This window comes from Natator depressus, chromosome 1 (assembly GCF_965152275.1).
Source record: "Natator depressus isolate rNatDep1 chromosome 1, rNatDep2.hap1, whole genome shotgun sequence".
NCBI classification, from domain to species: Eukaryota; Metazoa; Chordata; order Testudines; family Cheloniidae; genus Natator; species Natator depressus.
In genome coordinates, this window is record NC_134234.1 from 24,826,679 (window position 1) to 24,849,857 (window position 23,179).

The 23,179-nt window shown below is 42.9% G+C and overlaps 1 protein-coding gene across 1 annotated transcript in view; it reads right to left on the reverse strand.

Moving 5' to 3' along the window:
• Nucleotides 1-23,179, reverse strand: part of NOX4 (NADPH oxidase 4) — a 137,473-nt gene that overhangs the window by 42,817 nt on the left and 71,477 nt on the right. The window contains exon 11 of the mRNA XM_074943164.1: nt 19,769-19,850. Within this exon, the coding sequence (XP_074799265.1) occupies nt 19,769-19,850 (82 nt within the window). The remainder of the gene's footprint in view (nt 1-19,768; nt 19,851-23,179) is intronic.

Consider the following 23,179-nt stretch of genomic DNA (forward strand, 5'->3'; position numbering starts at 1 on the left):
AATGGGAGAGGCTAAGGGTCAGCAGGGTCCACAGGTGGGAAGCTCCCCAACTCCCTAACAATCCCTCACTCCAAAATAAACCCTGTTCAATACTTCTCCCACCCGCACCCAACAACCCTCCAGGTTCACTCCCAAGCGCCTTCCCAGTAATTACTCCCCTCTCCCTCAGCTTGCTGACAGGTATTTTGAAATAAATTACAAAAATAATTGAAACTGGTATGATTATACTGTTATTTTGACAATAAATTATGCAGCATTTTAAAATATTGTGCGCACTATTTTTAATTTTTTGGCACAGAATTCCCCCAAGATTACAGAGCTTTAAGACATGGTGCATGTAATAAGGTGCTTACAGAGGCTGACTAAAGAGTGGGGAAGTCCCATAATATGCACCCATATGACGGCCAGGCAAATTCTGGCACTAAATCAGTCTCAGTACTGTATGCAAATGTTGTTTGACTTCTTATTGGACATAAGATACCTCAACAGGAATGAAAAATAAAGTCATAAGACAATATGTCACATGAAGCCTGGTTGGTTTCTAAAAACAAAGCATAATATTTTAATATCTTTTCCTTTTGGTTAAGAATATAATAACAGCCATACTGGGTGAGACCAAAGGTCCATCCAGTCCAGTATTCTGTCTTCTGACAGTGGCTAATGCCAGGTGCCCCAGAGAGAATGAACAGAACAGGTAATCATCAAGTGATCCATCCCGTCACCCATATCCCGCTTCTGTGCGGCTTTTGTCATTACGGTGGGGGGGAAAACAATCTCATTAGCTTCTACTGCAGTGAGTACAAAGACAGCCTCATTTCGCAGGTGCAGTGCTTTCTGTTAGGCGAAGAGACTGTTACCAGTAATTATGTGATTAGAACAAACAACATAAGACTACATTAGCGCCCACTAAATCTGTGCTGTAGTTTACAAGTTTCTTCCTCTCTGCCATATTTTTATTCCTCAAAACATTTCCGCAAGAAGGGAATAAATAATCAGGGACTCTAAACACCATCCAGTATATTGTATCAGCGCAACAGCTCATTAAAGATCCTTTATTTTAATAGCTTTTGTGTTTGGGGTTTACCTACTTTAGTCTCCAGTTCTCCTCACAGAACAGTTTCAGCAACACTCAGGATGGATTTGACACCTAATTTGACTGGCTCTTCCTGTGCTACAGCTGCTAATAGTGTTTTCCAGCTGTTAACTGTCCAGCTGTTCAAAATCACTTATGATTCTTAAAGCATATTTAACATGGGTTTAGAAGTATTTTTCCTAGGACCAGATTTGGCCTATTAGGCTTAATCTCTCGGGTGTAAATTTTTAACAGTGAGGGTAATTAATCACTGGGCAACTTACCTAGGGATGTGGTGGATCCTCCATCACTGGCACTCTATGTGAAGGCTGGATGTCTTTTTCTACAAGATGCACTATAGCTCTAGCGGAAGTTAAGGGCTTCATGCAGGAATTACTGGGTGAAGTTCCTTGGCTGGTGTTATACAGGATTGTCAGGCTAGATGCTCCTAATGGTCATATCTGGCTTTAAAAGCTATGAATCTCCTTGTGCTTCCTCAAGACTCACGCTTTCTCTAAGCAAGGTAGGGTTGTCTTCTGTGTATCCAGCCAGCTCATTGACCTTCTTAGGTCCCACATGGGAGTATAAAGGGAGGAATGGTGGGAGGTTTCTTCCTCCCTCCTGCACTTTGCTCACATATTCAAGGGCCGGGAATAGTATGGACCATAATATTTTCCATGTTTCCCTTTTTAATCATACACGAAATTCATACACCTTCATTTTAAAAAACAGAATGCACCTGAATTTAAAAATCTCTAGGAACATTTGTGACGCAGGCACCCGCCACCTAGGAACTGGATGGAGACCCATCAAGTCATTTCTACAAAGCCCATCAGACAGACTAGGCATTAGCAATGACTTTCAGTCACTTCCGTCTGGGACTGAAGCAAAAACGAACACCTACAGCTGGTCGAAGTTTTCAAAATAAGTAAATAAATAAATAAAAAAACATCGGGGCGGGGGGGGGGGTGTTGAGGAGAGGGCATTTTTCAACCTACTCTGATCATAACCTAGCAGTGAAAGAACCTGGATTATTTTACCAATTCTATCAAAATTCCTCATCCTGATCAGGAAATTTGAGAAAATTGTAGGTGCTAGACACAAACCCTAAGGTGCTAATGCACAGGCGTTGTGTATCGAGTGAGTGAATGACGTTGCCCCTTTGTGGCTGGCCCACAGCACCGAGAAGGAAGCTGCTAGTACCATGAGTCATGAGTCTTTTGTTCATGATTCTTTTTGTTCAAGAAGAAAGGGTTTCTGGAGCTGAAGGATTCTATGCCCAGCTCCCTGGGTATGAGTCCTATATAAGGCCCTTTGTTGTCAGTTTTTACCAAAATATTCCCAGGTTTTACAAAAGCCATTATTAGTTTTTACCAATTTTCATCTAAACTTTGAAAGTGCTGGAACTCCCCAGACTTAGTTTCCGGCTCTGGAAGGACAGATGGCTCGGTAATCAGTAAGGTCTCCTTCCAGAGTGGGGAGCTGGGTCAGAAATAGCAGAATGACTCAGGCATTGGTGTATGTATTATTCTAAATCCCACATCCACTACATACACAATACCAGCTTTACAGATAACATGGATAGTTATCCACATTCAAAGCAAATAAAAGCTAGTGAACAAGTTTTCATGCTAAAATGGGTCAAAAATTTAAAAAAACCAAACACCTGACTATCTTTTAGAACTTAAGGGTTTTTTTTTTTGAAAGCTTTGGAACAAAACAAAACAAAACAGGAGACAAGAGTGATAGTTACCCTGATATTTACCCAGATATCTACTACAGTCATTTTTTGCACTGATTTTCACTCATTTTTAAAAATTTTGTAATACACAATGATAAATTCGTACTGAGAACAAATGGCCTTAGTCATAAAGCAATTCTGTCTGTTGACTGCAGTACAAAGTTTTGTGGTTTCTGGTTTTATTTTACTCTAATTGCAACAGCAAAATCACAGAGAATAATTATCTTGCTAAAATCATTAGCAATATGGATAAAACAGTGTCATTAAAGAGAGCAACGATTTGCCCAAAGCAACAAGCAGTGCTATGAAACTGGAGCAAGGATTTCCATAATAAGAAGCACTTTTATTAACAAGTTGTGTTCTATTTCCACTGATATGGCAAACTTTGTGCATGCTAATTAGAAGCAGGTAATGTTGCCTTATCATTATGAGCTGATTGTGGCCGTCATTATTTTTATAAAGAGCTTTGCTACATAAATAATTTTCAGGTAAAATTGATGTGTGACCGATTCTACAGAAGGTTCACAAATGCTGCTCAAATTTTAATTCTCATTATAACCTGCTGGTTCTTGTGTAATATGAAGGGTAGGGGAGAGATGTACCTAACTCTTCCTTGTATTTACTCTCAGGAACAATAATAAAAATGTAGGGCTGGAACGGAACCTCAAGAAGTCATTAGTCCATATTCTCCTCCCTCCCTTGCAATGAAGCAGCATTAATTATACCTAGACCATCTCTCTACATCCTCTATAAGTGGTTAAAATACAACACGGGTCAGAAGTGCTCAAAAGTTCTTACCACTAAGTGGATATTCAGTTACCTATGTGACAAGACCTTTCTTATTCAAAATACTGATACTAAGGGACAGCTGTCTTCACTGGAAAATCACCAGCACATTTGGGAAACCCAATGACATGTGTAGCAGAACTGCCATGGATTGAATGGACAATAAATCAAAATTACCTTCTCAATCATCGAGTTTTTCCTTCTAGGTCAGATCTGAGTCATACTGGTGGGGTAACAGGGAAAGTTTGCAGTGACACTATTGTGTGCTACACTCACTCTGAGGTACAGGATTCCAGGTTCCAGAGAGATCAGTCTGGCACTGTTCACACATACTGAAGTTTATAAAACACGTTAAAAATATTTCCAGGTAAATTTTATGAAGCAAGAATGATGCATATTTCTGAACTGGGAACACCTTGCCTTTAACTCCATTGACAGATCTCCTGTGAGACCCAGCACAGTGTCAAAGTGCATTTCTGGTCTCAAAAGTGATTTTGGAAATAGTGCCATCGAGGGTGAGATGATTTCCATATGTACAGTTTCTCAGTTACTCTAGATCACATTTGTCTTCATAACAAATTAAAAGACTGGATCAGCTCAACCCTCCCATGCTCAAACCCAATGCAGGGGACGAAAGAGGGAAATCTCTGTGAGGAATACCCACAGAAATTCCCTGCATTGTCCCATTGATGGGCAGGGTTTGCCCTCGCAGCAGAAAAAGCCAAAGGGTGATGCACCCAAACTTGGTGGATTCCCAGCAGATTACTGCGCAGCCAGGTCACGCAAAGGTCATACACTCTGCCTCCCTAGTGGTGCATCCTGGCCCCCAGTGGGCACAGATGTCTATAAGAAAACTGGAAAGATCTACAAAGGAGATAATACCTCCATGTTACCATTTCCTGGGTATCTCTGCAAGGAGAACTGCTCCCTCGAGCCTGCTGGGTTGCCCCTCTCCCCACCTCCTGTATAGACTCTAGATGCACAGAGAAGCTTCACTGCACCTGAAGAGGTTTGTTTTAAAATATTCTCTGGAAGAACACTGCCAGAGAAAACAAAATATGCACGCTCTTTAATTTCAAGCTGACCCAGTATAAGAAAGCAAACACATTTTGAGTTGCAAGGTCAGTCTTAAACTGGTTTTAAGCACAGATATGCTTGTTTACCCTGGGAAAGCTGATGACTTAGATGGTAAAATGTCATAAAAAATAACTGAGCCAATGGGGGCGTAAAGCCTGGAAGAAATTCTGCAAGTAACTAATTTAAATCTTCCTTGGAGAGGGGGAATAGTTTCTCATCTCTTACACGAAGACACATGCCTCATGTCAAAACAGGGAAAACGTAATCTGAGAACCAGGTCAAGCTCTTGAACAGCCAACATGTCTTACTGTGAAATGTGTCCAACAAAATGGCTGGCAAACTTTAAAGAAATCTGGAACCATCAAAACTGTGTTTTACAAAAGTGAAGGCCATAACAGACCAATCTTGGCCCAGTCATTTAGGTTAGTTGAAATTTATCTGTTGACACTATTTTTTATCAAGACTGTCTGCTTTTGACAGAAAATTTTGCTTTTTCATACACAAACTGAATGCTCAAAAGCCGACTTACTTTTGATTTTCATCTGAAAACTGAAATAATTCTGAAATGCTACTGTGGTGTCTCATGGAGTTGTAGTTTGGATGCCTTGTGCTTCAATTCTCCTCCATGGGCTGGGTTCATCTCCTGTAATGCACTGCAGCCATGTGATTGCCATGATGATGCCATGTGACCCCTCACTGCAAGGGAAGCCTGTTGTGCATCATGGGTGATGCTGTCCAACCACAGAGTCCACTTATAAATTAGAATGGAAACATGAGGCACCAAAACTACAACTCTCATGAGGCCCTGCGGGGGCATTTCAGAATCCAAATATTCCAGTTTTTGGCCAACATACTTTGGATTTTATTTTTTTTTTTTTGCCAAAAATTCAAATTTTTTCATGGAAAGTTGTTACAAAAATGACCTGGCCCTTCCCCAAAGTATATCCCAAATATCCCACTGAATGCATCCGATGAAGTGAGCTGTAGCTCCCGAAAGCTTATGCTCAAATAAATTTGTTAGTCTCTAAGAATCATAGAATCATAGAGTATCAGGGTTGGAAGGGACCTCAGGAGGTCATCTAGTCCAACCCCCTGCTCAAAGCAGGACCGATCCCCAATTAAATCATCCCAGCCAGGGCTTTGTCAAGCCTGAACTTAAAAACTTCTAAGGAAGGAGATTCCACCACCTCCTTAGGTAACGCATTCCAGTGTTTCACCACCCTCCTAGTGAAAAAGGTTTTCCTAATATCCAACCTAAATCTCCCCCACTGCAACTTGAGACCATTACTCCTTGTTCTGTCATCTGCTACCACTGAGAACAGTCTAGATCCATCCTCTTTGGAACCCCCTTTCAGGTAGTTGAAAGCAGCTATCAAATCTCCCCTCATTCTTCTCTTCCGTAGACTAAACATGGTCACCTCCTCCCCATGCTGTGCTGCCCAATGCAGCAGTCTGGGAGCTGACCTTGTTCGTGAAGACAGAGTTCCCTCAGCCTCTCCTCATAAGTCATGTGTTCCAGTTCCCTAATCATTTTTGTTGCCCTCCGCTGGACTCTTTCCAATTTTTCCACATCCTTCTTGTAGTGTGGGGCCCAAAACTGGACACAGTACTCCAGATGAGGCCCCACCAGTGTCGAATAGAGGGGAATGATCACGTCCCTCGATCTGCTGGCAATGCTCCTACCTATACATCCCAAAATGCCATTGGCCTGCTTGGCAACAAGGGCACACTGTTGACTCATATCCAGCTTCTCGTCCACTGTAACCCCTAGGTCCTTTTCTGCAGAACTGCTGAATAGCCATTCGGTCCCTAGTCTGTAGCGGTGCATTGGATTCTTCCGTCCTAAGTGCAGGACTCTGCACTTGTCCTTGTTGAACCTCATCAGATTTCTTTTGGCCCAATCCTCCAATTTGTCTAGGTCCCTCTGTATCCTATCCCTACCCTCCAGTGTATCTACCTCTCCTCCCAGTTTAGTGTCATCTGCAAACTTGCTGAGGGTGCAATCCACACCATCTTCCAGATCATTTATGAAGATATTGAACAAAATCGGCCTCAGGACCGACCCTTGGGGCACTCCACTTGATACCGGCTGCCAACTAGACATGGAGCCATTGATCACTACCCATTGAGCCCGACAATCTAGCCAGCTTTCTATCCACCTTATAGTCCATTCATCCAGCCCATACTTCTTTAACTTGCTGGCAAGAATATTGTGGGAGACAGTGTCAAAAGCTTTGCTAAAGTCAAGGAACAACACGTCCACTGCTTTCTGTTCATCCACAGAACCAGTTATCTCGTCATAGAAGGCAATTAGATTAGTCAGGCATGCCTTGCCCTTGGTGAATCCATGCTGACTGTTCCTGATCACTTTCCTCTCCTCTAAGTGTTTCAGAATTGATTCCTTGAGGACCTGCTCCATGATTTTTCCAGGGACTGAGGTGAGGCTGACTGGCCTGTAGTTCCCAGGATCCTCCTTCTTCCCTTTTTTAAAGATGGGCACTACATTAGCCTTTTTCCAGTCGTCCAGGACTTCCCCGGATCGCCATGAGTTTTCAAAGATAATGGCCAATGGCTCTGCAATCATAGCCGCCAACTCCTTTAGCACTCTCGGATGCAGCGCATCCGGCCCCATGGACTTGTGCACGTCCAGCTTTTCTAAATAGTCCCGAACCACTTCTTTCTCCACAGAGGGCTGGTCACCTCCTCCCCATGCTGTGCTGCCCAATGCAGCAGTCTGGGAGCTGACCTTGTTCGTGAAGACAGAGGCAAAAAAAGCATTGAGTACATTAGCTTTTTCCACATCCTCTGTCACTGGGTTGCCTCCCTCATTCAGTAAGGGGCCCACACTTTCCTTAACTTTCTTCTTGTTGTTAACATAGCTGAAGAAACCCTTCTTGTTACTCTTAACATCTCTTGCTAGCTGCAACTCCAGGTGTGATTTGGCCTTCCTGATTTCACTCCTGCAAGCCCGAGCAATATTTTTATACCCATCCCTGGTCATTTGTCCAATCTTCCACTTCTTGTAAGCTTCTTTTTTGTATTTAAGATCAGCAAGGATTTACTGTTAAGCCAAGCTGGTCGCCTGCCATATTTACTATTTTTTCTACACATCGGGATGGTTTGTCCCTGTAACCTCAATAAGGATTCTTTAAAATACAGCCAACTCTCCTGGACTCCTTTCCCCCTCATGTTATTCTCCCAGGGGATCTTGCCCATCATTTCCTTGAGGGAGTCAAAGTCTGCTTTTCTGAAGGTGCCACAAGTCCTCCTTTTTTTTGTGTGTGTATACAGACTAACATGGCTGCTACTCTGAAACCGAAATAGGTTGTCTCTTCTGTTCCTATCCTACACTTTGCTGGGTTTGCAGTTAGCCCAGCCTTCTATAGGGACCAAAGTACAACGACAAATTGTGCGAGGGTGTTCCTTCTAATCTCAGCTGTAGATAACCACCTCATCTACATGAGATTCCATCACATCCCTCTGTAAGTGGTTAATTACCCTCACTGGGGGCAGGTATACATTAAATCTGTATGCACACAGTTTTATCAAAAAAACAATTGTTTTTTATATCACCAAATAAGCAAAATCAAATCAGTTGTAATGTCCTATCTTGCATGATATTTGCAGTGCTGTTTTAACAGTGTTGGTCCCAAGATCCCACAGCTCCTCCTTAGCTCTGTAAAACAAAAAAGCTTCTCCCTTCCACCAACAAAAGTAATATACTATACACTATTATGGCTATCTTATATTAGTCATTTTTAAACAAATTCATGATTTCATCTCCCAGATATTTTGAAAGGTTTATGAATCTTTTATTTCCAGTTAGCAAACCCCACCCTCAATTAGGAGTGATGAAAGGCTTTGAATAAAACAGTTCAACTATGTTGTACTATACAGACCATCAAAGGTAAAGTCGAACTGTTGAAATTTAGATGACTTAAAGCTTAAAAAAGCATATGTAGCCACATGGAACTTTAAAACAGCTAATATACATGTAAAATTAAACTCCCAGTGCACAGAAGATTTTCTCTCACATCTACCTTTTCAAACTGTTTGTAATTGCATCTTCAAAATTTGTTAGACTGTGGGTGAAATCCTATCTCCCTTGAAGTCAATAGCAAAACTCCATTGACTTCAGTGGGGCAAGATTTCATCCTACCTTTTTAATACTTGCATTTGTATTATCTGAAATCTACTACTACCATTTTTAAGACTAACACTGTTCCTGGAATGAGCTTCATGTACTGCTCCATTGACTCGACAGATTCTGATGTAACCTACACTGAATTCAGCAGAAATCTGTCCACACAGAGTTCATTGTAGGATCAGGGCCCCAGCAGGCAAAGGACAGGGCGGAGTTCTTGCCCTTTCTCTATCTGGGGCCCCAAAACTTGCAGCTGTGCTGTTTCTTTCTTTGATTCTAATCCCACCATCCTTTGTGGTTTTGCCTAATCCAGACACAATCCTTGCACTTTTATTAACACGGATACTGCTATGGCGTGATCTTTTTCACCTGGATACCAGTTATTAGCACAATTTGGTTATAATCGGAAGGCGTGGTAGGCTTCACTAATATAATATCACAGATCTAAGGAGCACTTCTTAGAATCAGGATTCAAAGTAAGATCTTCAGGACAAGATCCTTCTTTTAACCAATCTGTTAGCACAGTGGCCAGAATTATGAAGTCCCAAACCTGAGTGAGAACTCTGGATGCTACCTAAATATAAATAATAACTAATAATTACTGCTTAATTATAAACATTGGCACAATTCTGGGAACCTCTCACAAGCAACTGTCCCATGGAATTTCCCCTCACTGCTTCCCCTTCATCCTCTGTATCAAGTTCAAACTCCTTGCTCTTGCATTCAAGTTCTTGCCACACCACACCACCCTGCCCTGTCTTCTACTGTGTTACTTCACCCCAGCTCCCTCTAGTCCACTAACACCACAAGCCTCAACCATCCCTTAGTTTCTCTTCCCCATTTCATACGGGCATCCTCTCAATTTCTCCACCAAGCAACCTTCTTCTTGTTAAAATCCCTCCTAAAAAAAACCATTTCTTTTGTGCTGTCTACAAGAGGCAAATAAATTTGCCATAAAAACCCACAAAAAAGGAACCCACAAAGACAAATGAAACATGAATGGAGCCATCAAAATGTGCATGGGCTGTAATGGATAGCCATGTGATCCTGAAACTCTGTAGATGACTGCTGTGCTCACCAAAAGTTATCTGAGCAACATACAGAGGGAAATGCAACAGATGAATATAGGGTAACTGTTACAATAGTACCAGGTCAGTAGGTGGTGCTGCAATCGTACAACTAATAGTCAAAGGCAACATACACCTCGCCAACACTCTTAGCATTATGCAGAGACTCACCTCGTCCCTGAGCGCGCACGCTCCCTTAAGTTTATAGTCCTGGGCCTCCTCTTGCGTTGGCGTGCTGGGTGGGCAGCAGTTCAGGCCAGCACTCTGTAAGTGTGGCAAAGGCAGTCCCGAGTGAAACAAGGAGGAGTGAGGCAATTCTGTATTGTGACATCCTATGCTGCACAGTACTAGCTGGCAGTAACGTGTCATATCAGAGAGCAAGAGCCGATATCATAACCCCCCCCCCCAATTTCTTCTTAGATTTAATGTAGCCACACTGAGTCTTAACACATCCTCTTCAACCCAGAGAGTAAAAAGAAAAGGAGTACTTGTGGCACCTTAGAGACTAACAAATTTATTTGAGCATAAGCTTTCGTGAGCTACAGCTCACTTCATCGGATCCAGAAGAGTACCCAGAAGTTACCTACTACAGGACAGGCCCAAAATAGAAAATAACAGAACGCCACTAGCCATCACTTCCAGTTCCCAACTAAAACCTCTCCAGCGCATCATGAAGGATCTACAACCTATCCTGAAGGACGACCCATCACTCTCATAGATCTTGGGAGACAGACTGCTTACAGACAGCCCCCAACCTGAAGCAAATACTCACCAGCAACCACACACCAAAAACACTAACCCAGGAACTTATCCTTGCAACAAAGCCCGTTGCCAACTGTGTCCACATATCTATTCAGGGGACACCATCACAGGGCCTAATCACATCAGCCACACTATCAGAGGCTCGTTCACCTGCACATCTACCAATGTGATAGATGCCATCATGTGCCATGTACATTGGCCAAACCGGACAGTCTCTACGTAAAAGAGTAAATGGACACAAATCAGACGTTAAGAATTATAACATTCAAAAACCAGTCGGAGAACACTTCAATCTCTCTGGTCACTCGATTACAGACCTAAAAGTCGCGATATTACAACCAAAAAACTTCAAAAACAGACTCCAACGAGAGACTGCTAAATTGGAATTAATTTGCAAACTGGACACCATTAAATTAGACTTGAATAAAGACTGGGAGTGGATGTGTCATTACACAAAATAGAACTATTTCCCCATGTTTATTTCCCCCCCTACTGTTCCTCATACGTTCTTGTCAACTGCTGGAAATGGCCCACCTTGATTATCACTATAAAAGGGTTTTTTTTTCCTCTCCTGCTGGTAATAGCTCACCTTACCTGATCACTCTCGTTACAGTGTGTATGGTAACACCCATTGTTTCATGTTCTCTCTGTATATAAAATCTCCCCACTGTATTTTCCACGGCATGCATCCGATAAAGTGAGCTGTAGCTCATCAAAGTTTATGCTCAAATAAGTTTGTTAGTCTCTAAGGTGCCACAAGTACTCCTGTTCTTTTTGCGGATACAGACTAACACAGCTGCTACTCTGAAACCCAGAGAGTGTAGCTCAGCAGTAACTCACTCTTTCCTCAATCATCTGCTGCACAACCAATAGCTGCCGCTCTCACTGCCTAGCTGTGGCGAAGGAGTCCATGACCTAGGGCTCAACACTGACAAGTTGTCAATTGGAATGTAGTTTTACCCTTGGTCGTGTGTCTTCAACCCTGGCAACTCAATAAAAGGGCCCTGTCACAGCTTTTTCTTGGCCCAGACCCCACAGAGCAGCAGCTCTCTGCTCCAGCTCCCTGCCTGGGAAATGGAGCCTGCTAACCCTTCTGCACCAGCTTCTGACCCAGGAAGCTCAGTCCAGCCCCAGCAGATGCCCACCACTGCACCATGGAATTTGCAGTCCTTCAAAACCAGCACACAGCAGTGTTTCTCAACCTTTCTGAAACCAGGGACCAGTTTGCTGCCTTCCTAAATTGTGTCAGGAAGATCTCTCGAACCGGTCGTTGAGAAACCCTGGTGTAGAGAGACCTGTCTAATCAGTATACCTCTGATAGCTCCTCGAACAAGGGGCCTACATTTAATTTAGCCAAATTAAGGTTAAGAGGTGAATTGATCACAGGCTACAATTATCTACATAGGGAAGGGATTTCTGATAGTAGGGGGCTCTTTAATCTCACAGAAAAAGGCATAAAGAGATCCAATAGTTAGAAGCTGAAGCTAGACAAATTCAGACTTGAAAAAAGGCCCCGATTCTGAACACTGAGGGTATCACAGGGTGCCTCTGGCACTACCCAGTGAATCTCACTCCCTGGCTAGGTCAAGTAGTTTCACAAGCGCACACCAGGCTGTTTATCTCTCACCGAGATGAGTATTTATCCCTCTCTGACATAGTAATACAGTAAGACCTGTTTTCACGCAGATGTCGGGAGTCAAGCTGTCATGACCTCGTATTAACAAACTGCGGGTTAAGAGAGCCATGCTGAAATATCTTAAGATATCTATATATATTCATGTATAATTATCTAGAATTATATATGTATTCACAGCGTACCAAATACTGCAGGCCTATCTGTTAACGGCGCTTTGCAAGAATATAAAATCAAATGTGTAATCTAATAAAAACACGTTTATTACTACACAGGGGTGAAAGTAACTCAGGACACTTTCTGGTAGAGGGTGGGGGCGGCTCTGGTCCCCGGAAGGGTGGGGTCTCGGGTGGAAGGGGCGTGGTTAGGAGTCAGCATCCCCAGGCAGCCCTTCCAGGCCACCTGGTCTGCGCTGCCCGGGATTCCCGTGGCGATTTAAAGGGTCCGGGGCTCTGGATGCTGCTGCTATGGTAGCGGTGTCCGGAGCCCTGGGCCCTTTTAAATCGCCAGCACAGCTGCTCCCTTTGCCCCCCATCCCCACCCGTCAGCGGCCGAGGGGGGGGGAAGGGGGCAGGGACCTTAAAACGCTGCAGGGTCCTTTGCCATGGCAGTGCTTTAACGTTGCTGCGCCCTCCCCACCCCCCCGTCGGCAGCCCAGCACTGCTGCAGCAAAGGACCATCCTTAAAGCGTGGCCCCTTCGCCCCCCCAGTCGGTGGTAAAGACGTACAACACATTTCCGCTCTGCACTTCCTGTCGATTTCTATGTCAGTGAGTTAGTGAGCAAATCTGTAGCGCTACACAGCAAGTTCCTGTACCGTGTGTTAACGAGTCTCGTGTGTTAAACAGGTAGCACTGGGAGGCATGGCGCTACCGCGCATTAAGCGGATTCACGCGTAAACGGGTCTGTACTGAACCATGCAATGCAGGTTTATAGTAAGGGTATGCTTCCCTGCAGCCAGCACCCCAGCCCCAGCCCAACCTGTAAGCTGCACCCTGGCCTTCTGTTTCTTCCTCTTATATTCTCCCCAGTTACCTTGTTAGCCCAGTGATTGCCACCCAGGTGCTCACAATCCCCCAACAGAAAGTGTGTAACTGCCCTCAGCTGGGCCTGTAGCCTTCTCCAGATTGTAGCAATGTCAGTGATCAGGGTGCTGCTGATACCTAAAATGTTACCTACAGAGGTGCTGAATTTTACATCACTTGAAGTCTTTAAAACTAGACTGAATATCTTTCTAAAAGATATGCTCTAGGTCAAACAAGTAATGGGCTTGAAGCAGAAATTACCAGGTGAGGCTATATGACCTGTCTTATGTAGTAGGTCAGATTAAATGATCATAATGGTCCCGTCTAGGCTTAAAATCTACGAATCACCCAAGAAGCTTCCTTCCAAGACAGGGAAAATAAGACTTGACATTACTGGTATTTCTATGGTAAAAACAAATAGAGAAAATCACAACATACTTGAAAACATTGTATCAGGCCTTCTGTAATATCACGAGGATGCAAAAGGGCCACAAACCTGGTTTAATTATTTCTTTTCAGGTAACTTTTAAGTAGGAAGAAAGTTGCTAGAAGTGGATGGTGCTGAGAATATTTTATGCAAGGGCTTGGTATGTCTCTAATTAGCACAGTTCTGTGTAGTATTACCTTCTTTCTAGCATGCTTCACTTAACAACATAATTCCCTATTCAAATGCAGTGACTCTCAGCTCTTTTATATTTTTCCCCCCGATCATTTTCTTTTTATCTTTGACAAGCGTCCAATTTGGCCCCTTTCAGAAGTTTGTCATTAGGCAATGTGAGATGATTACATGAATGCTGATTCTCCTCTCACTCACAGCAGGGCACATCAGCAGTAACTATACTAAAGTCAATGGGAAATTATATGGGTGTAAGTGAGAGGACAATCAGGCCCATGATATTTAGAACTAAGCTGGATGTTCTCTGAGAATTGTTCAAGTGTCAGAGTCAACAACTTGATTAATGAACATAATTTTGTCTTCTTCAAGACCAATCTTTTATAGTTAGTGTCAGCTGCTCACTCTTGCCTCATTTGTGGATTCATGTGTAAAAGGCGGACATCTCATAAGGTAGGCAGGATATTGAGTCAAGTTAGATCTCATAATTACCTTGAGGTGTGCTCTTACAAGACTATGCTAAGGGCAACATTTTCAAAAGCAGCTAAGTGAGTTAGGAGCCTAAGGGCATGGCTACACTGCCCCGCAGTTCAGACTCGGGGGTGTGAACAGCAGTGCGCACCGAAGTGCTGCACGGTAACTTCCCAGTGTGGACACTGCAGATGTGAACTTAAAGGACCCGAATTTGCACATATGTAGTACTCGTTGAAGATGGAGTTACTCCTGATATACACTAGTGTGAGTGGAAGAACAGGTCCTAGGCATTTATATGTTTCAGTTCCTGTGCACAGACTCTTACCAGGCTGTTACTATTCTGTGTGCTATGTGCCTCACCCTGTTTAACCACCCTATGGCATCCCCAGCTGTGTGCTTTATGCTTGTATTAGGATGTGAGAATTCTCACATGGCAGGATGTTTTAACTTGCGCTAACAGTTGGGTTTTGTTCCTAAAAATATTTTACATTGTGGGTGGGCTTCCTGGGGAGGCGGCAGCTTCAAATGATGCCTGCCTTTGATTTCATAACCATAAGCCCCATTCTCTAAAAGTTACCATAGGAAATTAGGTATGTAGGAATTGCCATACTGGATCAAGAAAAGGAGTACTTGTGGCTCTTAGAGACTAACCAATTTATTTGAGCATGAGCTTTCGTGAGCTACATCCGATGAAGTGAGCTGTAGCTCACGAAAGCTCATGCTCAAATAAATTGGTTAGTCTCTAAGGTGCCACAAGTACTCCTTTTCTTTTTGAGAATACAGACTAACACGACTGCTACTCTGAAACCTGTCATATTGGATCAGACTAGCCTATCTAGCCCAGTATCCTGTCTGTGACAGTGGCCAGTACAAGCTGCTTCTGAGGAGGGTTCAAGAAACCCTCCAGTTGGCAGTTACGGGATAACCAACTCCAGGGAAAGCCTAAATAGTTAAGCCCCAATAGTTAGAGGCTGGAGACAGTGGAGAGGAGACAGAGCTCTCTTGGGGGTTGGCCCAACACTGTGGAATGAACTCTCCCAGGAATTAAGGACTATCACAAAACTCCCCAGCTTGTACACCATTTCTTTGCCTTTTCTAACAAACACAGAGCAACATGAGTGTATTTATGTATTGTTATTACTAAAAAAAATCTAAAATAAAATACCCCCCACACTGCTCCCCCTGAGGGAGGAGAGGATGAGAGAACTAACAATGACAGATGTTAGTCACATTGCTTAATGCACTACTGGAAGGTGCTCAGATACTACAGTGGTGAGTGCGGTGTAAGAACCAGAACGGAACAGAATAGAATTAAGCCCTGAAGCATGAAGGTTTATATCGCTTTCAAAAATGCTTATTTCTTTAGTATTTACTAATACACTTCTGGATATCCATATAAATATTTGGTTCCTGTCTGAATCCTAAGCTCTTGATCTCAATGATATCATGTGGCAATGAGCTCCACAGGTTAATTGTGTATTGTGTGAAAAAAGTACTAAGTTTGGTACCTCCCATTCATGTCAGTCACATTAGGGATCAGAATACCATGTGAAACCATAGCCATCACCAATGAGTTTACAAATTATTCTGCTGCAGGGGGAAATGACAGACTGCATAAGCATTGCCAAAGTTTAAAGGACGGTAACATCAAACATCCGAAGTCAATGCAACAAGCATTTGTCCATTGCAGGATTTTACAGTACTATTTGAGGTTTTTGACCCTTGAGTGTATGTTGTATTCTTGTCCAATTCAAAGCAACAACACAAAACTTAATGCACGTATAGATGGCTGCTAACGTGAAATTGATTTTCATTTCCATTCCAACATCAGTACCTGCAGCCCATTTCAAAACCCGCTGATGCTGCCATTGGTCACCATTAGACACTTTAAACGTTAATTTGAGCTGCTTCCTGAAGGAAAGCTGCTTCGTAGATCTAACGCCAACCCTACTGGACTCTGGAGCAACAGCACTCCTGTTGCAGTCTCTCATTCTCACTCCATCATGCTGCTGCCCAGTTTGGGGGTGCTCACATTGTTGTTTTTTTACCTCATACCATCCAATCTCACTTCTTCTGCCCAAGGTCTGCTCCTCTTATCTGTCCTTCCCACCCCACCAATCCCTAATCTGAGTGCCTCTTTCCTATTCCATGGGCCCCTGTCCAAACAAAAGATGCCTCACGTTGCTGAAGAAGGAGCAGAACAAGCTGTGAGGTGGGTAGAGTTGAAGGGCCGGGGCAGGGACCATGTACTACTCTGTGTTTGTATAGTGCCTGGCACAGTGGGGCAACATTCTTAGTTGGACCCTATGTGCTACTGTAATAACTAACTATGAATCTTAGTAAAATCTGGAACAGATGGACAACCCTCCTTTCTCTCTTCTCCTTTTTCACTGCCAGAGACAGCAGGCACAGACAGGTGACTTGACAAGCTCAGCATTCATAAACTCATTACATTAGTAAAGCGAGAACCTGAGACTATGAGGTAGCAAGGACCTAGAGAGAGGTGCTAGGGATCTTTAGTTCCCATTCTCTTTCTTTGGTGCTTACACCCATCGAATATTTGTCAGCTGGTCTCATGTTCACCCTCCCACCACTGGACATTACTTAGTCAAGCTATTCACAATTTTTCCTCTCTTGTTTCCAGGCTCTCTCTCTATGAGCTCTGCAAACTGCCTAGATCCCATGACGCCTTCATATTAAGATGAATTTATGGGCCAGATCCTCAGCTAATGCAAAGAAGTGTTGTTCAACTGAAGTCAATGCAGAGGTGCTGATTTACAGGATCTGGCTTTATATGGTCTCAGCTTCCATTAACTTCCATACAATGGAAATCGGCACAGAATAGGAAAAAGGTGAAAGGGGAATGAGGGTATGGCCTATATTATGAGGCTGACTACGTTCCCCATATTGATGAGCTCAAACGTATGCTTCTACCAGAACTCCCAGAGAAATCAGGATGCATCAATAATCACCAACCAGTTTGTAAATGAACTGCAGCCAATGACTCGTATCAGTAACAAGCAAACAATTTTGTACTGATTAATGACATTATAAGCGGCAGTCAATTACTTATGAAAACATCTGTAAAGAATTTTTTTTAATTAGCTGCCAAACCCTGGCTGATTCCATGTGTTAGGATCAGTCATTCTAGTCAAGCAATGGTACATGTTCAGCCAATCATATTGTTGTACGATAATGCAGGAACATTACAATTTAAAACAGCATTACAGCTCAGTAATATAAACAGCTTGAGATTCTGGTGAAAATAATTTACTGCATGATTTTCAGAGAGGCTGAGGACCTGCAGTTCTCACTGACTTCAGCAAAGAACTGCAGCTGCTCAGCATCTCCGCAGACCTAGCCATTAGTTACACTACAAGTATACTGTACCTTCAGGAATACCAGCCATAAATCTTACTGTTTTTACACAGTGACATAGTCAGAGACCTTGACTGCAAAAAATAAAAACACCTATGTCTCTGTTTATTCCTCAGTGCATAATTCTTTATAGAATACGAACATGATTGAATCGGTCCGCCAGTGTCATCACTGCTATAATTAGAACCAAGCAAATTACACCGGGGAAGAGAACGTGCCTGTGAAACCAAAAAGGGAAGGGCAAGGCAAAGAAGAGAACTATGGGCAAAACTATTCAAGAGTGCAACGAAGCAATAAACCAAAACTAAAAACTGACCATAGCCCAAACAGTGTCTATACTACAAAAAGGGAGCCCAACCAGAGCCTCCATAAAGGTTACTAGGAATATTGTTATCCCATCTGTTTTACATGGAAGGCACTCAGATACTCTGATGATGGTCTGCAGTACAAACCCATAAAACAGATAGGTTTTGGCAATCAAATACTGGCTTTCAGATAGTCAATGGCGCTGACTTTCCATTAACTTCAGTGAATCCATGATTTTACCTTAGGTATTTTAAGATTTTTGTGCTCATGGGACATGTCTTTTTTTCAGCAAGTCATGAACATCTAACTCTTTAATTATTGTATGTTCTAGAAAAATAAGGGCTTGCCCATACAAACTTGGTGCACAGCAAGCTGGGTGTAAATCTAGCTTGCACTACCCTGCCACACATTAACTACCAGTGTGGACCCTGCTGCCGCGCATTAAAATTCCATAGTGCACTTTAATCCCATTTTGAAATTAAGCCTGAAATTTTAATTTACAGCACACAAGAGTTACGTTCTCACAGCAAACAGCTTCCCATTCATTTCAGGATTCAGTTAAAAAATCGCCCGCTTGTTTTCAAAACTACTCTTGGACTTGCTCCAGCCATTCTCACGTACTCTCCTCCCCAACCCTGCTCCCTCTGTTCATCTAACGCTGGCCTTCTTGCCATTCATCCACGCAATCTGGCCATGGCTCGGGAAAGAACCTTCACTTCCGCAGCCCCTACCATCTGGAACAGCCTTCCCATGTCTTTCCCCCTCACTGACTCATATCAACCCTCTGCTGAAAGCAACTTCCTTCCTATTTCATGTGACTCAATTTTCTTTTTGCTCTTTGTTTTAATTAGGTCGGCAAAAATGTTATTTATTATCTAACTCTGCTTTTCTTTAGCTTTGTAGGAATAGCATTAGAATCATAGAAGATTAGGGTTGGAAGAGACCTCAGGAGGTCATCTCCTGCTCAAAGCAGGACCACCCCAACTAAATCAATCATTATTGTTCAAGACACTCAGTAAAATGACACATTATTGCACCGTATGAGATTTTTGTTGGGAGCAATGTTTAAGGGATATACGTCACATTAAAATCTTTGAATGGATTTAGAGGCTGAAAGACAGAAACTTTCTAATGGGGGTAATCGCTTAACTCCCCCACATCACTTATGGCATTGCTTTTATCATAGAGAAGCATAACATGAGGGGATGCTGTACTGCTTGCTCCCAAGCATGCACGGCTGTTCCTTTGGTTTGGCTGCTCACGTGTCCCTAACAAGGGCAGTCAAACTGTTTTTAGCACTCACACGATTCCATAGGATAGCTTGTTAAAATCCAAATGAGTCTGTCAGCATGAATGATGGAATCCCACAAGACAAGAGCTGGGATTAGTGTGACAAAACATCTGCCTATGTCGACACATAATGTCAAGTGAAATGAAGCTCCACCAGACACTGATCCATGCAGCTTATCATCCACACTCTGCCACTGACTCCTCTGTGACAGCTGGGTGCACTTGCAAGATATGTCTGTTTCTTCCTGTCGCAGCTGTGAAGAGCACAAAGCTTATTCTATGGGAGGCTCCCTGACAGCTCTGCCTTAGGAGCTTATGCTGAAAGCATTTATAGTGCTATAAATGCTTCTCTCCCTATGAATTCACAAAGACTGGTTCTCCTGAAGAGGCAATTTACTTACTTGGGGTAATTCCTTTGTTGAAAGTTGGGTAGAATCTCTGTGTCCTGACTTGAATGGAGAAGCAGTAAATCTCGAAATCTTTCTGTCAAAGGGGAAAAAAAAAATAGATCTAAGGTTGTGACTTCACGTTTTAAAAGTCCACCCCATGAGTAAGCAAGCAGTATCCAACATACGTTCTCTTCTGTGGTGTTGTTTTAACTGAGGTACAAAAGCTAGATAATTAATAATCAAACCACTTCCACTAAAACCGTTGAAAACACTAGAAATCACTCTTCTCTATTACATTTTATAATAATAATGCTGTTGTATTTACTATTGGTTATTTTTTGTATTCCAACCCAGTAGCATCTATAAGCCCCAACTGATGATACCAGTCTCTACTCTAGTTTTAGGTATTATTGTAATGATATTCTAATTTGGAAAGGATCCTGCCACGTTCGTAAAGGGGTCAATTCTAAAGGTTAAATGTCTAAGTTGATTTGATTAGATCTGTCAACAGCTTTTGATATAGCTGGCCAAAATGTACTGAACATATTTCTGACAAGCTTGCAGGATCTGGTAAGGTAGATGGGGATAGTGGCTTCATTCCTTCCAGTCTAAGACTTCTCTAAGAGTCACTTCTCATCCATCCATATCCCCACATGTGGTTTCTCAGAGGTTCCATTCTGTCATTTCACCAGCTGAATATGAGTACAGTGCCACCCATGCACTACATTACACCTCTTTGGCTCCTTTATGTCAGATCCTGATGGCACAGGTTCTTTGCTTTCCCCGGGCCTGCTTGAGACATGGATCTGGAGGAGACTGACACAACTGAACCACTATCCTGTAAAGACAGAGGTGAGTCTGACTGGAAGGGGAATCAGTGCCAGGAATTGGTGGGGGCTGTGTCTGCTCATTCCGTAATCAAAGAAGCTTGCCGTTTTCAATTATTTTTTCACCTGTCTGCTGTTGGCTTCTCAGAGAAGTGTAGTGACTTGATAATGCTGACTGTACCACATCTCTCCAGGATCTTCCTGCCTCTAGGTTGGTACCCTACAATGTGCTCTATGGACGTGGCCTAACACCCATTGAAGCTTCAGCCAGTACAGAATGCAGTAATGCATCTAATCAGTTAAATGGAGAGTGAGCACATTAGACCTATGCTCTGCAAACTGCAGGGGCTTCCCATCTCTTTCCCAATGCAATTCAAGTTACTGGTACTAATCTGTAGAGGTCTATATAATCAGGGACCTAGCTACCTTACAGATAACAATGGCTGACACCACATTTATCAACAGTCTTTAGATGTGGATGGTGGAGGGCTGGAACTGGTGGGGGGGTTCTGTGGAAAATACTTGGCTGCGGAACCCACTCCCCTGGCCACCTTCCAGAATTTGAGTTTGTTGGCCTTCAGAACATGGTGTATGACATCTATTTGGTTAAGCATTTGCTTAATGTTACATCTTCCAGGCAGTTTAAATTAGTGTCTGATGTATTTATTTTGAAGACATGCAGCCAAGTACCACAGCAATAGATGCCTGTAAAGAATCCTACAGTAAATCAATATTTTCTGATCCATGATATACACACATATCTATCACCAAAGTGGAATACCACTCTGCGTTTAAGTGGCTAACAGCTGTCTCTATGCAAAATGGAGTTACACTCAGATGCTGCAGTTTTCTAAAATGCACATTAAGAGAGACACATGTGAATTGCTGATGGTTGAACAGTCCCCAAATTGTGGCATGAGTCTGACCAAAACCAACCTTTTTATTCCCATAAACTAATGTCAGTAAACTCATCTGAAAATCTTCCACACATGGGTCTCATTGTATGCCTGCTCATTAGGGAACTTTCACACATTTTAGCTAACTAAAATTTCAAATGTTGCATTCATTGACATAAGAATTTCTGACTCTTCCCTGTGACATTTTAGGTTCCTGTGTGGCTGCGCCCATGAATTACTCTCTTCAATATAAAGCAACATTTAGTAACCACTAACAGATGTAACGTGGGCAATGTGTTTCCTTTTGGGCTAGAATTGGGGAGACTGCTGGCACTTAAAATTAAAAAGGTCACAGAGCAGTTTTTAAACAAAGGGCTGGGGGAAAGCCGACAGGTGAGGAGGACCACATGGTTCGGACAGAGACATCCCTTAGGGGAGGATCTATTCATGGAGATTCTCTATGTCCTAGTAAGGACGAGAGGATGGAAGATGATAAAATACAGGTAGGATCTGATGAGAAACAGTCAGATGAAAAATAGTCTCATTAAATTACATCATGTAATGGGAGATAGCTAAAAAGTGACAAGTTTTCAAAGTGCTTATATACCAATGCTAGAAGTCTAAATCAGTGGTTCTCAAACTAGGGGCACCGCTTGTTCAGGGAAAGCCCCTGGCGGGCCGGGCCGGTTTGTTTACTGCTGCGTCTGCAAGTTCGGTGGATCGCGTCTCCCACTGGCCGCGGTTCAACGCTCCAGGCCAATGGGGGCTGCAGGAAGGGCAGCCAGCACCGCTTTCTGCAGCCCCCATTGGCCTGGAGCGGCGAACCGTGGCCAGTGGAAGCTGTGATCGGCCAAACCTGTGGATGCAGCAGGTAAACAAACCGGCCCGGCCCACCAGGGACTTTCCCTGAACAAGCGGCGCCCCTAGTTTGAGAACCACTGGTCTAAATAACAAGATGGGTGAACTAGAGTGCTTCATATTAAATGAGGATATGGATATAATAGGCATTACAGAAACTTGATGGAATGAGGATAATCAATGGGACACAGTAATACCAGGGTACAAAATATATCGGAAGGACAGAACAGATTGTACTGGTGGGGGAGTGGTACTATATGCGAAAGAAAGCGTAGAATCAAATGAAGTAAAAATCTTAAATGAACCAAACTGTAGCACAGAATCTCTATGAATAGTTATTCTATGCTCTAATAATAAGAATTAGCAGTAGGGATATATTACCAACCACCTGACCAGGATGGTGATAGTGACCGTGAAATGCTCAGGGAGATTAGAGAGCCTATTAAAATTTTAAAAAACTCAATAATAATGGGGGATTTCATCTATCCTCATATTGATTGGGTACATGTCACCTCAGGAAGGGATGCGGAGATAAAATTTCTTGACAACTTAAGTGACTGCTTCTTGGAGCAGCTAGTCCTGGAACCCACAAGTGGAGAAGCAATTCTTGATTTAGTCCTAAGTGGAGCACAGGATCTTGTCCAAGAGGTGAATATAGCTGGACCGCTTGGTAATAGTGACCATAATATAATTAAATGTAACATCCCTGTGGTGGGGAAAACACCACAGTGACCCAACACTGTTGTCAAGGTTCCTTCCCCACTCTGAACTCTAGGGTACAGATGTTGGGACCTGCATGAAAAACCCCCTAAGCTTATTTTTACCAGCTTAGGTTAAAACGT